At 36.7% G+C, this 17,500-nt stretch overlaps 1 protein-coding gene across 1 annotated transcript; it reads right to left on the bottom strand.

The window, feature by feature from the left end:
* Window positions 1-3,981: 3,981 nt before the first annotated feature.
* LOC18437791 (chaperone protein dnaJ-like protein) lies at window positions 3,982-14,832 on the bottom strand. The gene is made up of 7 exons (XM_006847990.4): window positions 14,754-14,832; window positions 13,335-13,526; window positions 7,761-7,824; window positions 6,100-6,431; window positions 5,601-5,742; window positions 4,858-4,983; window positions 3,982-4,550 (listed from the first exon to the last, which is right to left on the bottom strand). Exons 1-7 carry the CDS (start codon window positions 14,773-14,775, stop codon window positions 4,166-4,168), a joined length of 1,263 nt encoding a protein of 420 aa, XP_006848053.2. The 5' UTR covers window positions 14,776-14,832; the 3' UTR covers window positions 3,982-4,165.
* Between the last annotated feature and the right edge of the window lie 2,668 nt (window positions 14,833-17,500).

Below are 17,500 nucleotides of genomic sequence, written 5' to 3'. Positions count from 1 at the left end.
CAGTTCTTTTTCTTTTTCTGTTTTCGGAATAAATATCCCATTTCACACCATAAGAGGACACATAGTATATACTTCACATATCACTGTTATCAAATTTTAAAACAGAAAATTATGATAAATTAGGAAAGTATGCTATGATACGAATGGGTGTTGAATAATCCAATGAAAAAGCATAGACCTAGACGGAGGATAATAACCACCAAGACATGACATGACATGACAAAAATGGTAAGGACCTAGTCAAGAGGGAATGTAGCATACTCCATGAGATCGTACTATATTCTTACTCCCGTAGGTAAAAGATTTCCATGGGAGTTTTGTGATCCACTTTACAATCAACTAATGAGCATCTATTTGACCAACCGGTCAAACCGCCAACCAATGCTTTTGACCGATTTTATCCAAGGTAAAAACTAGATTTGAAAGCCAACGGAAACTAATATTTGACCAATTTTGACCCATCACGTAAGTTGGATTTGACCCATTCGAGTATCTAAATGAAGTTGGATAAATTTTATTAGTATATTTGTTTTTTCTTTTTTCAAAAAGCTGGTTGAACTAATTCGACTAGCAGTTCGATTACTTTTTTTGGTAAGAATAGAGCTTAATTTGGATGGGAGTTCCTTAGAGAACTCGGAAAAACCAAGTGGAAGAGGGCTTGAGAGAAACTTCAACGGGACCGACACTTCAACCTGCTCGGAGCCATGGCACAACCAATGAGACCGAGGCAAGGTATATTTTCTGGCTGGTCTTGAAGGACACTAATGCAAATAAAATTTAGGAGAAATCAAATTTTTATTTTTTTTGTTTTATTTTCTTATGGGTTTTTTCTGTTTTTTGAGAATTTAGGTAAGGGCCTTCAGGTTGGAATCTTTTTTTAATGCATGAATTTTTGGACACGGATAAGATTGATTTTCCTCGTTTATGTTGAAATTTTTGGTTTGGTTTGGTTTTGGGTATGCAAAGAGATAGTAGCGTGAGCCTCCTTGATTCATGAGCGCCATGTGTAAGCCTTGATTCATGGGCGCCACGTATAAGAGAGAAGGGGGTGTATCGCAAAGTTTTAAAAACTTTTTTTTTGAAACTTTTAACTTGCACAATGGAATAAATATAAAAAAAAAATACCAAAAAAAAAAACCTCTCCCAAGGGAAAATTCACACTTCTATCCAATTTACCTTCAACTTAACTTTTTCTCTTACTTTTTTTCTCAAAAGAAACTTTCCATGCAAATACTCCCCCAAGAGAAAAATTCATATTTTTAGAAGGAAAATGACTTCCCCGCACACAAAAATCATTTTGGTCAGATTTGATGTTGACTTTTGGACCCCATAGCACATCGCCAGTGCACAAGTGCCGGACCGCTTTAAGACAACTACCAGACCGCCTTTTACACAGTGTCAGAGCCTTGGAATCTAGTAACATCTACAGCTGAAACGCCCTTTGCAACTGCCGAACCACACTTTACATACACTTTACACAGTGACGAAGCCTTACTGCGGACCGCATTTTACACAGTGCCGAAGCCCTACTGCTGGAACGCACTTACACAATGCCGGAGCCCCTATTTTGGTGGGATAAATGTATTTACATAATGCTAGAGCCCCTATTTTGGTGGGATAAGCGCACTTATACAATACCGGAGCCCCTATTTTGTTGGGATAAAGGAGAGATAGGCATGGATAAAGTAAAAGTAAAGGAAGGTAGTTTAAGCCTTTTTTATTTTTTATTTATTTGGTTGAGGGGTATTTACATAAAAGAAAAAGTTTATATAAGATTGCAACCTTAAAATGTAGAACTACGGGCGCTGCTCAAAAATCCATCGAAAAAGGTTATTTCAATGTTGAAAAACCTTGTGATTGATCATCTCGATAACAAGATGTATGACTATAGAAAATAAAAAGATTTTGAGTCTCAGAAATAGTGCATCTTACAACATATTATCTACCCCGTCCATTTTTAAGATTTTCATATGTTTATAGATCTGCTTGATTTTAACCATTGTTTGATATTAAAATTTTATAATTAAATATAAAAATAGATTTTGAGATAATTCTAAGAACGTTTTACATCAAAATTCTATATTACGATAAATTTTGAAGGAAAATAGATTTTGAGATAATTCTAAGAACGTTTTACATCAAAATCATATATTATAATAAAATTTGAAGGTGCACCTTAGTTGGATTGTTTATGGTTGCAACCTTATGGAAACCACACCCTTACATAAAAATATATATTTTGGAGAAAAAAGTAAGAGAAAAAAATTAAGTTGGAGATAAGTTGCATAAAAAATGTAGTATTGGGGCTTTTGTAATTTTTCCATAAATGTAACCACCCAATTATCCTACAGTCAAGATTAATTGACCACCTTGTACCAAAGGTAAGTGGTATCATTATACACATTTCCATGTAAGGGTGTGGAAATCCTCCCTCCCTTTTTTTAATTTCTCCCTTCAACGAAGGTGGACATCCACCCCCTCTCTCTCTCTCTCAATCCATTTTTCCCTCTAATAATTTATTTTTGAATTTTTTATTTTATATTTTTTATTTCTTGTAGTGCATTTTCATGCATGTAAACTACTTGGGCGAGTCTATTGGCCTTGCCCGAGTCCCGAGCCCAAGCCGACTGTTTAAAACGTGATTGTAGCTTTATGACGCTTGTAGGTGAAAAACCAATTATCCCATCCAAGATGAGAGAAAGAAGTTGCTAATGGTGGCCACGAGCTGGGCCAGCTTTGGCCCGTCCCCATCAGGCAGGCCCAAGCCCAGCCCAAACCCTGTTAAGGCAGGCCATGCGTGGCCAAAAGCAAATAAGTAAAAATTAAAAGAAAAAAACAACAAAGAAAAAAAAAAAAAGAGGAGAACGGGTTGGGGAGTCGGGTTGAACCGGGCCAGCACTGCCCCTAGCCCACCCCTTCAGCCACATTTTGTGGCCCAGGCTATACTTTTCTAGGGACAGCCCAACAGGGCTGGGCTACCCGGTACATTGCCAGCCCTAGAGGTTGCAAGAGATGAGAGAGAGAGAGAGAGCTCATTAACAATAGATATGGTCAGTGTTTCTGAGTTCCAAGTACTCGGGCTGAGTACTTGGGCTCCAAAGACACAGAAAAAGAGAGAGCGGGCTCATTATTAGTAGATATGGTCAGTGTTTAACAACCCGATCTGAGTTTCGAGTACTCCGGCCAAGTACTTGGGCTCACTAAGCTTGAGTTTCCCCAAATTGTGTGTCCCACTCGAGGATATTAACAAATTTAGAAAAATCATGAGAAATCCCAAAAAAAATAAAAAAAAAAATCTTTCTTATATGATTTTTATCATTTTGGCAAAGATTGAAAAGTGTTTTGGCCACAGACACTTATTTTTACATTTTTCCATTTTTTTTGGATGATTTCAAAAGCATCCCTATTACCAAAATGATTTTTCAAAATCTATGTTTTTACTTAATTTTTTTATTTTGCTTCATATTACTTTAGATATATATTTCCAATTTTTTGTATTTTCTATTGTTTAACATTTTTGGCTGCTACAGTACTCACAAAAAATGTGACGAGCGAAATGTGAGCCACCTAAACTGTGAAAACGGGGTTATGAGAGAGATACAAGCGAAATGGAAGCAGCCTTAGCTGTGAAAACAGGGTTGTGGCGTCGTGCTGCTAAGCACAGCAATTGAGTATTGTGTCCTAGATAGCGAGAGTCCAATAGCCGAAAGCATCACTGGCTTACACTCTAAACTGAGTAGCACAAATAATGTTGAATTACTTAGATCGGACATGGGCTGAGTAGTGGTCTCGAGCACTGGATATGGTAGCATTTAAACAAGAGATAACTTGAGAAAATGAGATAAAAGACTCATGGTGTATTTTGCAGAATTTTGAGATTTATCTCCATCTTGGAATTTGCCCAATGAAGAAATTGTATTTGCAAAAATCTTCGCTTTTAATGCAAAATAGTTTTTGAAGTCTCGAACACACTTATAAATAGATTCATCCAAATATCATTTATTCATATAGATGCAAACCAGAAATTAGGAGTAACAGTAAGGTGCTTTAACCACCATTGACAAGAGACAACATAAACAACAACATTGACAAAAGTAACAATATAAACAAGAAGGAAGTGAGGACAGCAATAAGAGGTCTGTTCTCTATTTACATGCAAAAGAGATCAAAAGAGCCTCAACCAACTGAAGCAAGGGCATAGGCCCCAACACCATTTGTAGGGGTAATCCTTAATATAAACTTCTCGACTTGTCCCGATCAAGTAGAAGCCGAAGGACCTACTTCGATGAGCCATGATAATGCGAGTTACGGGTACAACCGTAATTATGTGCCTCTCACATATAACTCTAGCAGAAGGGGGAACTTGGGCCCTCTCTGAGATAACCTCTGACGAAAAATTGTTGAGGAAGTATGAATCAGCAAAGAAGGCAGGCGTACAATGATATGCTTGAGTGTTGCATAGCTGAACCCCTTTGGCTCTATGGAAGACCTCGTCTGGGACTGAGGCAGCCCCTCGACTAGCACTCACTTTTTTGGTCGAGAGTGTCCTCCTAAACCAGAACAAGACAACATTTTTGTACTGTTTTTATGAGTTGAATCTCTCTCTCTTTCCCCCCTAGTGTGTGATATATTAGCATGCACCAAGAGTTTTCAAAACTGACTCTTTTCCTTCTCCATGCAAAATATTGCTGGAAAGGAGCATATGGCAGAATGAAAATTACTGATAAAGAACATTACTGTTAGCTGTGAGTTTTGGAGCATGTTTACAAAGTTTATAGTGCAGGATATGCGATCGAACCCAATTTCATCATCGGTCATGAATTGAAAAAATTGAGCATTCGTAAAATAGAAATTTACCATCGGACGATGACTATGTTGCGAGTAAGAAGAGAGCCCTCTCCTTGGCATGTCTCACACTTGAGTAAACCACGAGAATTACATGTTACACAGGGGAGCATTCCTTTCCCATTACATTTCACACATCTGCACAAATAAATTGAATTTATATAATCAGCAGAGTAAAATAAAATCAGCTGTAGCTGTAATAGAGCATCAAATGAATATGTATCAACTGAACCGAAAGGTACAAAACACCATGTTTTGTATGGTGGTGGTTATTTATTCACATGGAAAATGACAAAAGGCCATTGTCCTGAAAATGCCTCAAAAGTATCTAGGTCCAAAAATTTTAATGAAGATTATACACCATCAGAAATAAGAAGCTATAGCCCCTCAGGGCGGGTGTAATCTAGGTCCAAAAATTCTAATGGAGGTTATACACCATCAGAAGTAAGAAGCTATAGCCCCTCAAAAAAACAAAAAAATAAATCAATAAAGTTGAATTTTTCTCAAAAAAAATCAATAAAGTGGAATAAAGAAACCAAAAATACATTGGGATTAATCATACTGGGATGAGTTCCAGGTGGTTCCACATGGGTTAATCTCCATTTTTGTCATCAATGGACCACGGATACCCTTCGAAATAGAGTATCTCATAGTTCATTGGATTATGGTGTACATTACCAAAAATCATAAAATGGTTCGATTAGACTCAACGCTTGAGACTGGGCTCGCTACTAGACTTGAACGAAAGCACTCACATTGTATCAGAACCATCTTTGTGGGCAATGAGACCTCGTCCATGACAAGAACTGCACACAGTCATTTGATTTTCTTTGTAAATCCCAGGTTCTTGATCCACATTGCATGTGGGGCAAACGATATCTCCTCGTCCAGCGCATCCTGCAAAATTTTCCAAATTCAAAATGGCTGGGAAGACCAATAAATTGTCCAGACTAAGACATTGCATTTTTTAGGGAAAGTATACCATACACTGGTATGTGATTCACCATACACCAGAGAAGCATCCACCTCTAGTTGTTCACAAAAATGGATGGTGGAGATTAACAGAAGTTCAAAATACACATCAATCATTAGGAACGGATGGTAGGTTATTCCCAAGGTGTACCATAAACTATATACCACAGGCACAGGGTATAGTTTCCATGATTTTGGTGGATTAATAGAAAAATACTAAACTTTACTGGATTAATAAGCAAACACCAAATTTCATGAAGGGCTTGGTTGTAATCTTCTTACCTGTGCATTTCTCAACAGCTTCAGAATGAGGAACTCTGACCCTGATCTCTTTTTGTGACACAAAAAGAAGTGGGAATTCCGACGTCAGATCTAATTCCCATGTATCAGGCTCAGCCCCACTAGCCTTACCATCAACTTTGCCCCCATGATAAGGCTCCTTTTGCGTGATTGTTTCTCTCTCCTCTATAAATGTTTCTAATGTGCCGACATAAACATTGCAATCTTCCACAGCTTGAATTTTCCATGTTCGAGCTGGACGGCTTCCCCAACAGAAATGGTGGTTCACATGATCAAGGAGCAGCTCCCGAATATCTAATTCATCCAAGATCGGCCTGTAGGGTGACATGTAATTCTAGGTCATAGTGTTTTGAAGTCCATTGAACTATAGTATACTCTTACCTATTCCATGCCACCAAAATGACATAACATCTAATTCGTGTGACAGGACTCAGCCTGCAAGGCCGAGTAACCCCGAGTTATGTTTACAATTCGGGGCATATAAAACAAAATTAAGGATTTTAAAAATTCATCCAATATTGGCCCGTAGGGTGACATGTAAATCTAGGTCATAGTGTTTTGTAGTCCATTGAACTATAGTATACTCTTACCTATTCCATACCGCGAAAATGACATAACATCTAATTTGTGTGACAGGACTCGGCCTGAGAGGCTGACTAACCCCGAGTTATGTGTACGATTCAGGCAATATAAAAACTTTAAAAATTTTAAAAATTGTAAAAAATGTAGAAATATTGTATTATATTTTTTAAAATATGAATGGAATGTTTTTGGGTGCGATTTGTATAGAGCCTAGGTTCTAAATAATCAAATTAGAGCCTACCTTCAAATAGTGTCAAGAAATGTGGCTTCAATATTGAAAATCTTTGTGATAGCCTTAAAATATATTTTCATCTTAATAGTATAGATCGATAGACCTATGAAAAGTTAAAAATCTTGAAAATTGACGATCCAAAAATGCATTACAAAATACACTATTCCCAAAACTTGAAATCCATTTTTTTCTCATGTCCATGCATCTTGATGTCGAGATGATCAATTTGAAACAACCTCTTCTAGTGAAATTTTTGAGGTAGGCTCTAATTTGATTGTTTAGAGCCTCGGCTTTATATAAACTTTTCCCTTTTATCACAGATTGGCGAGTGTATTTTTGCCATCATACCTATTTTATATTTTATTTTTTTTATTTTTAAAATGTCCCAAATTGTAAATCAGTTGTTTTTTAATCCATTTTTCTGTACTTTTAGAATACTATTTTAACTTTTTAAAGTTTTTTTGGTTTATTTTACTGTTACTACTTACCACCTTTTTTATTTTTCCAATTTTTCTTTTTAATTTATTTAGGGCTTTTTAGCCCTGTGCACAAAAATAATTGTTATATCTATGGCATATAGCATCACTGTCTAGAAGATTTATTTTGTTTGTAAGCATATTTATGAGATACTCTACCATATGGACATACGCACATGAATAGTTTCAATTCAATAGCGGTATCAATGCCTTTTCAGATATGAAACACCCTAGTATAAATAAAGGTTTGGGTAGTTAGTGAAATGAGAGAACTATAACAAATAGAAGGCTGAACAGAGCTGATAGCGAAATGCATTATAAACTCGTGTAATGCACATGCAATGAAAACTTACCTCCCAATTAAAGGATTCCCACCAAGACCACCTTCAGTGACCCCATGCCCGACAATAGCTCCCACTACCAACACAATTAAAAAAGTTCAAACAATAATAAGAACACCGTATGTTATTTTAAATGCCTTCAAGCAACATACGATCCATGATGCCTCACATACAGAATGAATACGTCCAAATAAGATAAACTGAACCATGTTACTAGAAGCCACGGCAAGAGTGAGAATAACCTTAGTTCGTACATTAACTAACGCATGATCACAGTTGATCCCTTTTGGATTGCATGATCTATGGGAATGTCTTATAGATTTATGCTTCTTCAATCAGTGTTTTAAAATGCGGCCGTATCGCCGCATATGCGGCCGCGTCGCCACATATGCGGCCGCATCACCGCATATGCGGCCGCATCATGCGGGATGCGCTCGCATCCGCATCGCGAACTGGCGGATATGCGCTTTTGACAGATGCGGCCGCATATGCACCGCATCAGGCCGCAGCATTGCCGCATCCTGCATCAGACCACATCGCACCGCATCTATTTCCGTGGAAATTTTTTTCGATTTTGCCCCTCGTGGAGGGGCAAAATGGTCTTTTTGTAGTTCCAAAGTTTAGGGAAACTGTTTGCGGGGTTACTATACCCCCTAAACGAAGATTTCCAGCCACTTTTGTGGCTTTTTTTGCATCAAATCGAAGGAAAAAAAATTGGCGAAATTTTTTTTTTCATCCAAATCTTCGATTTGGCAGTTGTTTGATACTTGGATGTTCATTTGATGCCTTTGATTGTTGATTTGGGGATGTTAAGGTGAATTTGTGATAAGAAATTGGGGATTTCAGAGGCCGTGAAGAAATCGAGCAATACTTCACAGAGTCGATAACTTTTTATTCCTTCTTGTACAATAATATTGTTATACTTATTTTTGGGGCAATGTCTTCTTCCCAATCTTCTAGTAAAAAGGATTCGGCTTGGAAATATGCTAAACTAAAAAATCCGAAAGACAGAAATTGTGTGACATGCTTGCTCTGTGGAAATACATATATGGGTGGTATTTTTTGACAAAAAGAGCATTTAGCCGGAATTTCTAGGAATGTAAGAGCATGCCCACAAGCTACAGATGATATAAAAAAGGAGATTACAGAATATTTGGATAGATTGAAAAAAGATAAAGAGAAAAAAAAAAAATGAATTACTTGATGATATGTAATTATTTGATGAAGATGATGATATGTCTGAAGTTCCTATGAGGCAAAGGGGTACTCGTACTCCAACCTCAAGAGAGAGGGTTATAAATATTGGTGGTAGTGCTGAGAGAAGAACACCTCTCTCTAAGGGATCAATGGATTCTTTTTTCAACCCTAGCCCCGAAATTGTGGTTCAGGAGAGAAAGTGAAAAGCAAAACAAACCACAATTGACAATAAATATAAGAAAGAAAAAAGGAAGTCGGTATGTAAGTGGATTTACATGGCCGGCATTCTTTTTAATACTATAACTCTTGATAGTTTTGCATGTACGGTCCAGGCAATTGGGCAATATGGCCCAAGACTTATTCCTCCTTCACTACATGAGGTTAAGGAGCCCTTGTTGAAGGATGTTGTATTTGATGTGAATAAAATTTTGATTTCTCAGAGAGAAGGGTGGGAGAAATATGGGGCCACTATTATGTGTGAAGGTTGGTGCGATGGGAAATCAAAGGCAATCATTAATTTTTTGATTAACTGCCCAACAGGTACTTTTTTTGTCACGTCTATTGATGCATCAGACAAGTCACATGATGGTATATACTTATTTGGCTTGATGGATGAGATTGTCGATTTTGTTGGGGAGCAAAATGTAGTACAAATTATCACTGACGATGGTGCCAACTATGCTGCAGCTGGGCATTTCTTGACTTTGAAAAGGAAGCATATGTTTTGGACTCCTTGTGCAACGCACTGTGTTAATCTTATGCTTAAGGAAATCGGTACAACATCTTTATTTAGTGGGGTGATTTCAAGAGCTATGCTTGTTGTTGGATTTATTTACAATCACACCATAGTCTTAAGCATGATGAGGTCTTTTACAAAGAAGAGAGAATTAGTGAGACCAGGTATTGCTAGATTTGCCACGTCATTTCTCACTCTTCGAAGCCTAGCCAAGCAAAAAAGTGCCTTGAGGACCATGTTTGCTTCCGAGCAATGGAGTCAAAGCAAATGGTCAAAGCATAAGGATAGGAGAAAGGCTGAAAAAATTATTCTGAATACATCTTTTTTGAGTCAAATAATTATTGCATTGGAGGTGGCTCGCCCTTTAGTGAGAGTGCTTTGACTGGTTGATGGTGATGCGAAGCTCGCCATGGGCTATATACATGAGGCAATGACTAGGGCAAGAACTGAAATAAAAGATGTTTTAAAAGATGATGAAAATATGCGCAAGGCTATACTTGAAATTATTGATAGGAGATGGGAATCCCAGCTTCATATGCACCTTCATTCAGCCGGTTATTATCTAAACCCATCTCTTCACTACAAGCACCCATCCATTGAGTTAGATCGTGTAATAAATTGTGGGTTCTTAGATGTGCTGGAGAGGTTGGTGCCAGACAAAGATATCCAGGATGAGATCCAGAGCCATGAATTGATTAAGTTCAAGTTAGCCTTGGGAAACTTTGGGAGAGATATTGCCACTCGAAATAAGAACACTACAGATCCAAGTAAAGGCCAAAAGCCCAAAAATAATCTTACTTGTCTCTTACTTTATGTATAGTTCCATTGTTTATTTTATACCCTAAATTTTTAACTATATTCTAAATTATAAAATATTATACAACTGCATGGTGGGCATTATATGGAAGCGAGACACCTCGCTATTCGAGTGTTGAATCTCACATGTAGCTCATCTGGTTGTGAGCGCAATTGGAGTGCATTTGAGCATATAAGTCTTTTACGCCTTATTCCTTAATCCTTATTTCTTGAATTTTAATTTTCTAATCTAAAATCTAATTTATCTTATTTCAAATTTCTACCACAGCTCCATACAAAAAAAAGAAATAGGTTGGAGCAGAAAAAGTTGAATGATTTGGTTTATGTGCAGTATAACGAGCGGCTTAGGGAAAGGTATGAAAATCGCACGAAACTCAACCCTATTCAATTATATGAAACTGATGGTGATTCCATAAGTGAGTGGACCGTGGATCCAAGACAAGAGCGTGTGTTTGAGGATGAGGATCTTACATGGCTTGATGTCGAGTTAGCAATAGCGGTTAATGAAGAAGATCGACCTAACACTAGAGCACAAAGGCGTAGAGGAGCTGCTGGGTCTAGTTGCACTCGCACATTAGCTTCAGAGGTCGAGGAAGACGCTGACTCAAAGGAGACTGATGAAGAAGAATACATGGACGCCGTCGAGGATGATATTGATGATGCGCATGACGACTCTCAGGATGACTTGTCTGATTGATATTTGAAAAAATGAAGTTCAAATTTCAAACTTGACTCGCAAAATGGATGATTGTATTAAGTTATTATTTATTAACTATTAACTCTTCTTGAGCTTGACTTTTGATTTGTATTTTGTAATATCATTATTTTGTACTTATGGTTGTTGATGGTTGAGTTTAATTATAGTTGTGCTTATGGTGCAAATTTGTGCTGGTGATTGTTGATTGTTGAATGCTTTATGAAGCTGGTTTCAAGTTTCTAGTTATCAGGGGATAGTGGATAACTGGATACAGAATCTCCGACAACTAATAGTTTTGAAGTTAATCATTAAACTAAAATACCTACTATCACATATATCACCTTCATATTTTTTTTCTATACATTAACTTATTTTTTTAGATTTTTTTGAATTTTTTTACATTTATTGACAGCATCATCGCGATGCACCCGCATCCTGGCCACATCGAGCCGCATCGCCGCATCGGCCCCCCACCGCATCAGGGCCGCATCCCGCATTTTAAAACACTGTCTTCAATTGATGCAATGGTGCATTAAGGTATTATTTATGGGATTCAAGAATTGTTAAAGAAGCTAGTGATCTCACTTAAAACTCAAATATTGGGAAATATTTTGCAAATCATCACATTTAATGATATCCAATTTATATGCATGCCAAACAAAGGAGCAGAACTTCACTAATGAAAAATGAGAACCAAGGGAAGTTTAAAGGGCCCTTGAGGATCCCGGGAAAAGCTCTCATGTGCATATTAGAAGATTTTTTAAATCCATTAGAAAATAGATTCAAGTTACTACCCCATATGCCTAGGATAGTGTATAAGGGGGATGTATTGTATGCTTTATGGCTAATTGCACATTTTATCCAGAAGTAAAAGATACTGTGAATAAAATACTGAGCTACAGTAAATGTATAGTCCAAACTAATTTTCTAGACAATTGGGATCCATGTTTCCTAAGAACAAGACTGAAGCTTTTGACATGGAAATACAAGTCAAAATAAATAAAGCCAAACAGAAGTAATGGGAAAGAAAAAATAAAATTAAACAAATAAATAACGAGACAGAAAATATGTATCAATTTTGAGGATTTTGTGGACAGAAAGGAAACAGTGGGAGGTACTCCCTTACGTTCTGGTATTTTACATATATCATTGCTTTGGGTATCTAGTCATGTTGAGAGTATAGAGAGTTGATATTTTGTAGAAATACCCGAGTTTTTGAGATATGAAATGAAACCCCTCTCTTAGAGAGAAAACTCATTAAGATGGAAATAGAACATTTGGGCTGGGTATGGCTGATCTGAGCCAAGAATCTGAGAATTCACTCTGAATGGTGAAGATTTACTTGTGACAAAAGGAGTCTGTCTTCTTTAATTCAGACGATACAAATATCTGGCAATCATTTGCCAAAGACATTTTCATATAGAAACCATTTCCCTTCAAATATGAGTGAATTCTTGGTATAGAGATGCATTGTTTGTTAATAATTCCGTAAGTGCTTATGGCTTATGCTAATTTTCTTTTGTTCATAGTTTACAAATCCAGTGTTCTTCCACCAATATTTTTTGTGTAGAACAATATTTTTTCCCATTTTTTCTGCAGACAGTTCTTATTCATGAAAATTCAAAGATCATGGTAAATATGAAACTCTGTGAATTGGTGGCTAAAAAGTATTATGCAATACAAAATCGACAGAAACTATAATAGAGGTCCAGCGTTAGCTATCATGCATTTCAAATTTCAAAGATTCAGTAGACCAAAAAAAAAAGAAAAACATATTGCAATCTATGTTGCACACATAATATTGATAAGTTGATATTGAATTACAAGAAAATGATGATCAATACATAAAAAATATAAAACCCAAAGACCAAGACCTATACTACGTTTGTCTCTATTTCTTTATTTCTCGTTCTAATTATCGCTTTTGAGCAGTTAACTGCAAAACCATTCCTGGTTTGCATTGATTTCAAGATTTTTCAATACCCACTTAATTATATAACAAAGAGATGGGCTCCGAGACCCAAACACTTGACAACAATTTTTCCTTTTGTCTACATATTCTACCTGGCTGTTAAGTCTGGAGAGAAAATAACACATACATAATCAAAATATGATATAAGTTTATGGAAAGGGACATTACATTGGGGATCAAGCTCTGGTACGCTGACCAGATCTCCAGGAATGGATGGTGGTTTTGGATAGAGAGAAGCAGCCGATCGAATCTCTTCAAGGCTTACTTCAGCTCCAAATAAAGGGATTGATGTTAGAGTAGAAGCATTCCTCCCTAAACGCTGATAGGTTCCCCACTTCTTCTTTTCATGTTCGTGTGATTCTTCGCCAACAAACACCAACGCAGTGCCACAATTTATACCAAGCAAAGCATTAGAGAAAGATATAGGGCATAATTGAATTTCAAATATAAGCATGATAGAAAGGGCACATTTCAATTCCATATACATGCAAGAGAGAGAAAGAGGGAAGAGGGAAGACAAAATTCAATCCCAAATATATGACATGACAAATTTTTTGTTAAGGACAATATATTCTTAACTGAGGAGGAAATTGACACACACAAACAGTGGAGAGGGAAAATAAAGGCGGTTTTTCTTGTTGGAGAATGACTCAAAGAGAGAATTGATAGTTCCAGCAGTGATAGAGTACCAAGTGAGATAGAGATAAAACATTGATTCCAGTCAGAAATTATAACAGAGAGAGCATTTTGACAGAGAGAAAGAGGGAAACAACTAGAGAGAGAGAGAAGATAGAATTAAATTACAAATACATGCCACAGAGAGAGAGATAAGACACTATTCAATTCCAAGTTTATGGCATGAAAATCTTTTTGTGAGGGCATAACATACTTAACTGAGAAGAAAATAGGTATAGAGACAAATATCTGAAGAGTGAGAGAGAGAGAGAGAGAGAGAAAGGGGATATTTTTCTTATTGGAGAATGAGTCAGAGAAAGGTGATAGTTCCAGCACTGATTCAGCACCACTTGTGTGTGTGTGTGTGAGAGAGAGAGAGAGAGATAGAGATCAAACATTGCCCCGGCAGAAATTATTACAAAGAGCAGTAAGAGAGAACGAGAGAGGGAGGGCAAACATTAATTTTCAGGCAGAAATTATAACAGAGACAGCAGTAACAGAGAAAGTGAGAGAGAGAGAGGGAGGGATCAAACAATAATTCCAGGAAGAAATTATAACAGAGATAGGAGTAAGAGAGAGAACGCGATTCAACACCGGAATCATAGCAGGTACAACACGGAGAGAGAGAGAGAGAGAGAGAGAGAGAGAGAGAGAGAAAGAGAGAAAGAAATGGAGTTCTAGCCCCTATCATCCATGAACGGATGAGAATCACGGAAGCAACATCAAAGAGACAACTAGAGATAGTGAACAACAATTCTTTCTCCTATTCTACCAAATGTTAAATTGATCAACAATTCAAATACTAACACAGTAACAGGAAACATATAGAGATAGAATTCTGAATATAAAATGGATCAAATACAAAATAATTAAAATAAAAATTAGAGAGAGACAGAGTGTGTGTGTGATTACCTGAAAGCAAGGGTTCCTCCATTGAAGGGTAGATAAGAGCATCAAACCCCTAAATTGATTGAAGATGTCCCATGTCTTCATGAGGGAAGAAAAACTCCGCAACTTATACCCTTTCTGAGAAATCATTTGCGTCCTTTGGTGGACCACCCTCTACTTTCAGAGAAAACTCACGAGTATCCTCGTCCACTTTTGTTAAATTTTTGTGAAATTTATTTGCAGACCAAAATAATTTTTGAATTACAGAAATGTTTCGTATTTCAAGATGTTGTACGGTGAGGTCCAAATTTTTTGGGTTTCTTAATTTGTTGTATTTTTTGTTCGAAAACCATTAGTATCCCCTAAAATTTCAGTTTTCCTTTTCCCTTTTTTTTTTTTTTTTCTTTTTTTTTTTTTTCGAGTCTCAGTATTTTTTATAATTTCAAGTGTTTGAAAGTCTTAAGTTTGAATTATCCAAACACTTAGTTCTTTTTAGAGAATTCAAAAATTGATTTCAAAAGCCAAACTTTCAAACCGCCTAAAACATTACACTTGGTATTTGTGTGACATGGATGAATTTTTGAGCCGCCGAAACACTTAATTTCCCTTGGATTGAATCGCCCAAGTCTCCTTGTGTGCAGTTAAACAACGAATAATTGGCAACCTTGGGCAGTGCTTTGAAAATCTCAATCGGGCTCCAATTCAATACGGTTCTGTATACGAATTTATGTTCGACTCGGACAATATCTTAGTCAAAGCATTTTATGTTCGACTCAGATGGACACAGACGATCTCCAAGTCAAACCATGCTGCAACTGACAAGTGACTTGCGCTACTCCAAGGATTTTCAATCTAGAACCCTCAAACTTCTAACTCCACTTCGACTCTCCAGATTATGAGTCGGCTCGGCAAAATTTCTATCACTGCTTTGGGTTTGAGATTGTAACTCATAATATCTTTGAAGCATAGTATACTCATAACTCACTACTGTAGTCCAGTTTCCTTCCTCGTCCAATCTCACAAGGGAACATGACGCTTGGGGACCTGTGAGTGCTCATAAGGGAACATGATGCTATGCTTCCTACGGAGCATAGTATCTTTCATAGTATAGCATACATTTTGTGTCCTTATTATGCTTTGGGTGGTGTGTTTTAGGGTTCGAGGCTTTATAACATTTGATAGAGTTTTACATCAAAACCCCATTGAAAAATGCAATTTCAATGTTGGCAAACATTATGATGCCTTGCAAATTTGTTTTCAGCCTTGATTATGAAATTTGAAGGTTAAAAATGACCTACATCAAATTGATTTGTGAACACTCAAAATAGATGATACATAAAATATTTTACAAGATAGACTGATTTTGGGACTTGAAATTCATTTTTTCATACTTATGATCGTCAAAATCGAAGTCGAGATGATCCATTTGCAAGTATCCTGATGCCAAGAACTACATTCTCATGTTATAATTGAGGTGCGGCCTTATACAATTGTGTACAGCTAAAACACATTCCCTTGCACATTTGCTTTGTGTATTTAAACATGTGGTGCCATATAAGATGGTATCTTTTAACAAGAGCGTGCATACCATGCTCCTGCAGGAACAAATACTATGCGGTTACTCCCTCCATCAGGCAGAAGACTAACTTGGGAAGATTTTCGGATGAGAATTTTTTGGGAACCACCAAAAAATCATTTGATAATTATATACAAAATAAATTTTTTTGAATTTTGAGCTTTCTAACACTTTTGATCTCACCTTTTGGATTGTTTTTATTATCTTAAGGCTTTTTTTTTTTTTTTTTTTAAACCAATAGAGAAGTTACATCATTTTGGGTCTTTAAAATGCTTCTAGATGGGATTTTTCCCAAGGGTGTAAATGTTTTTAGATATGCAAAAATTTTGAGCTCCAAATTCGTGAATATGAGGTAAAAATAGATTAGCAGCAATTCATCTTCTTAATCGATCTCGAGATGGATTTTGGATCCAAATTTTCATAGATCTATCATTTAGACCACCAGCCGGAGGCAAAAATAGGAGAGAGAGAGAGAGAGAGAAATAGCCTGTTTTGCACTTTTTTTTCCAGACCATTCGTTTCAATTCATCAAATATTACAAGAAATGCACTAATTTTGAGCTCCGAGTTTGGCTGTTACGTAAAAATGGATTTGCAGTGATTTAAGATGTTTCTTGATATAGGTTTGGATCCAATTTTTCATATATCTATCATTTAGACCACCAAGATCATGAACTTGGAGGCAAAAATAGGAGCCAAGAGAGAAATAGAATTAATCTATTTTGTATTTTTTATGGACCATTCCTTTCAATTGATCAAAGAGTATTAGACATGCACTAATTTTGAGCTCAAAGTTTATCACTATAAGGTAAAAATGGATTTGCAGTGATTTAAGATGTTTCTCGAGTCCTAAATGTGTCTTGAATTCCATAAATTATATTGTCCTTTTTCGATCCAGTCACATTCCTCATAAACACGATTTCCACATCCGCGTGGACCCCAATTTCTCAACCTTAGTTTGAAAATATCAAATGACAAAGACTAACACATACAACTATGCAACATTACATTTCTTGTGCACTAAGCATATGGATGGATGGCTTCAAGTCAACACGCCAAACATAGGGGACAATGGAACGGGACTCGGGTCGGGTATGTGTCCAAAAATTGGACCGTAAACCCACCAAATAGTGGATCCAACACTATTCAGATTCAGGTCCAAACCCCAATGGTATTTTAATGATATTTAATTAATA

Source organism: Amborella trichopoda, chromosome 8 (genome assembly GCF_054954075.1).
Source record: "Amborella trichopoda isolate Santa Cruz 75 chromosome 8, AtrichopodaSantaCruz75HAP2 v2.0, whole genome shotgun sequence".
NCBI lineage: Eukaryota > Viridiplantae > Streptophyta > Magnoliopsida > Amborellales > Amborellaceae > Amborella > Amborella trichopoda.
This window is presented reverse-complemented; position numbering and strand designations above follow the sequence as displayed.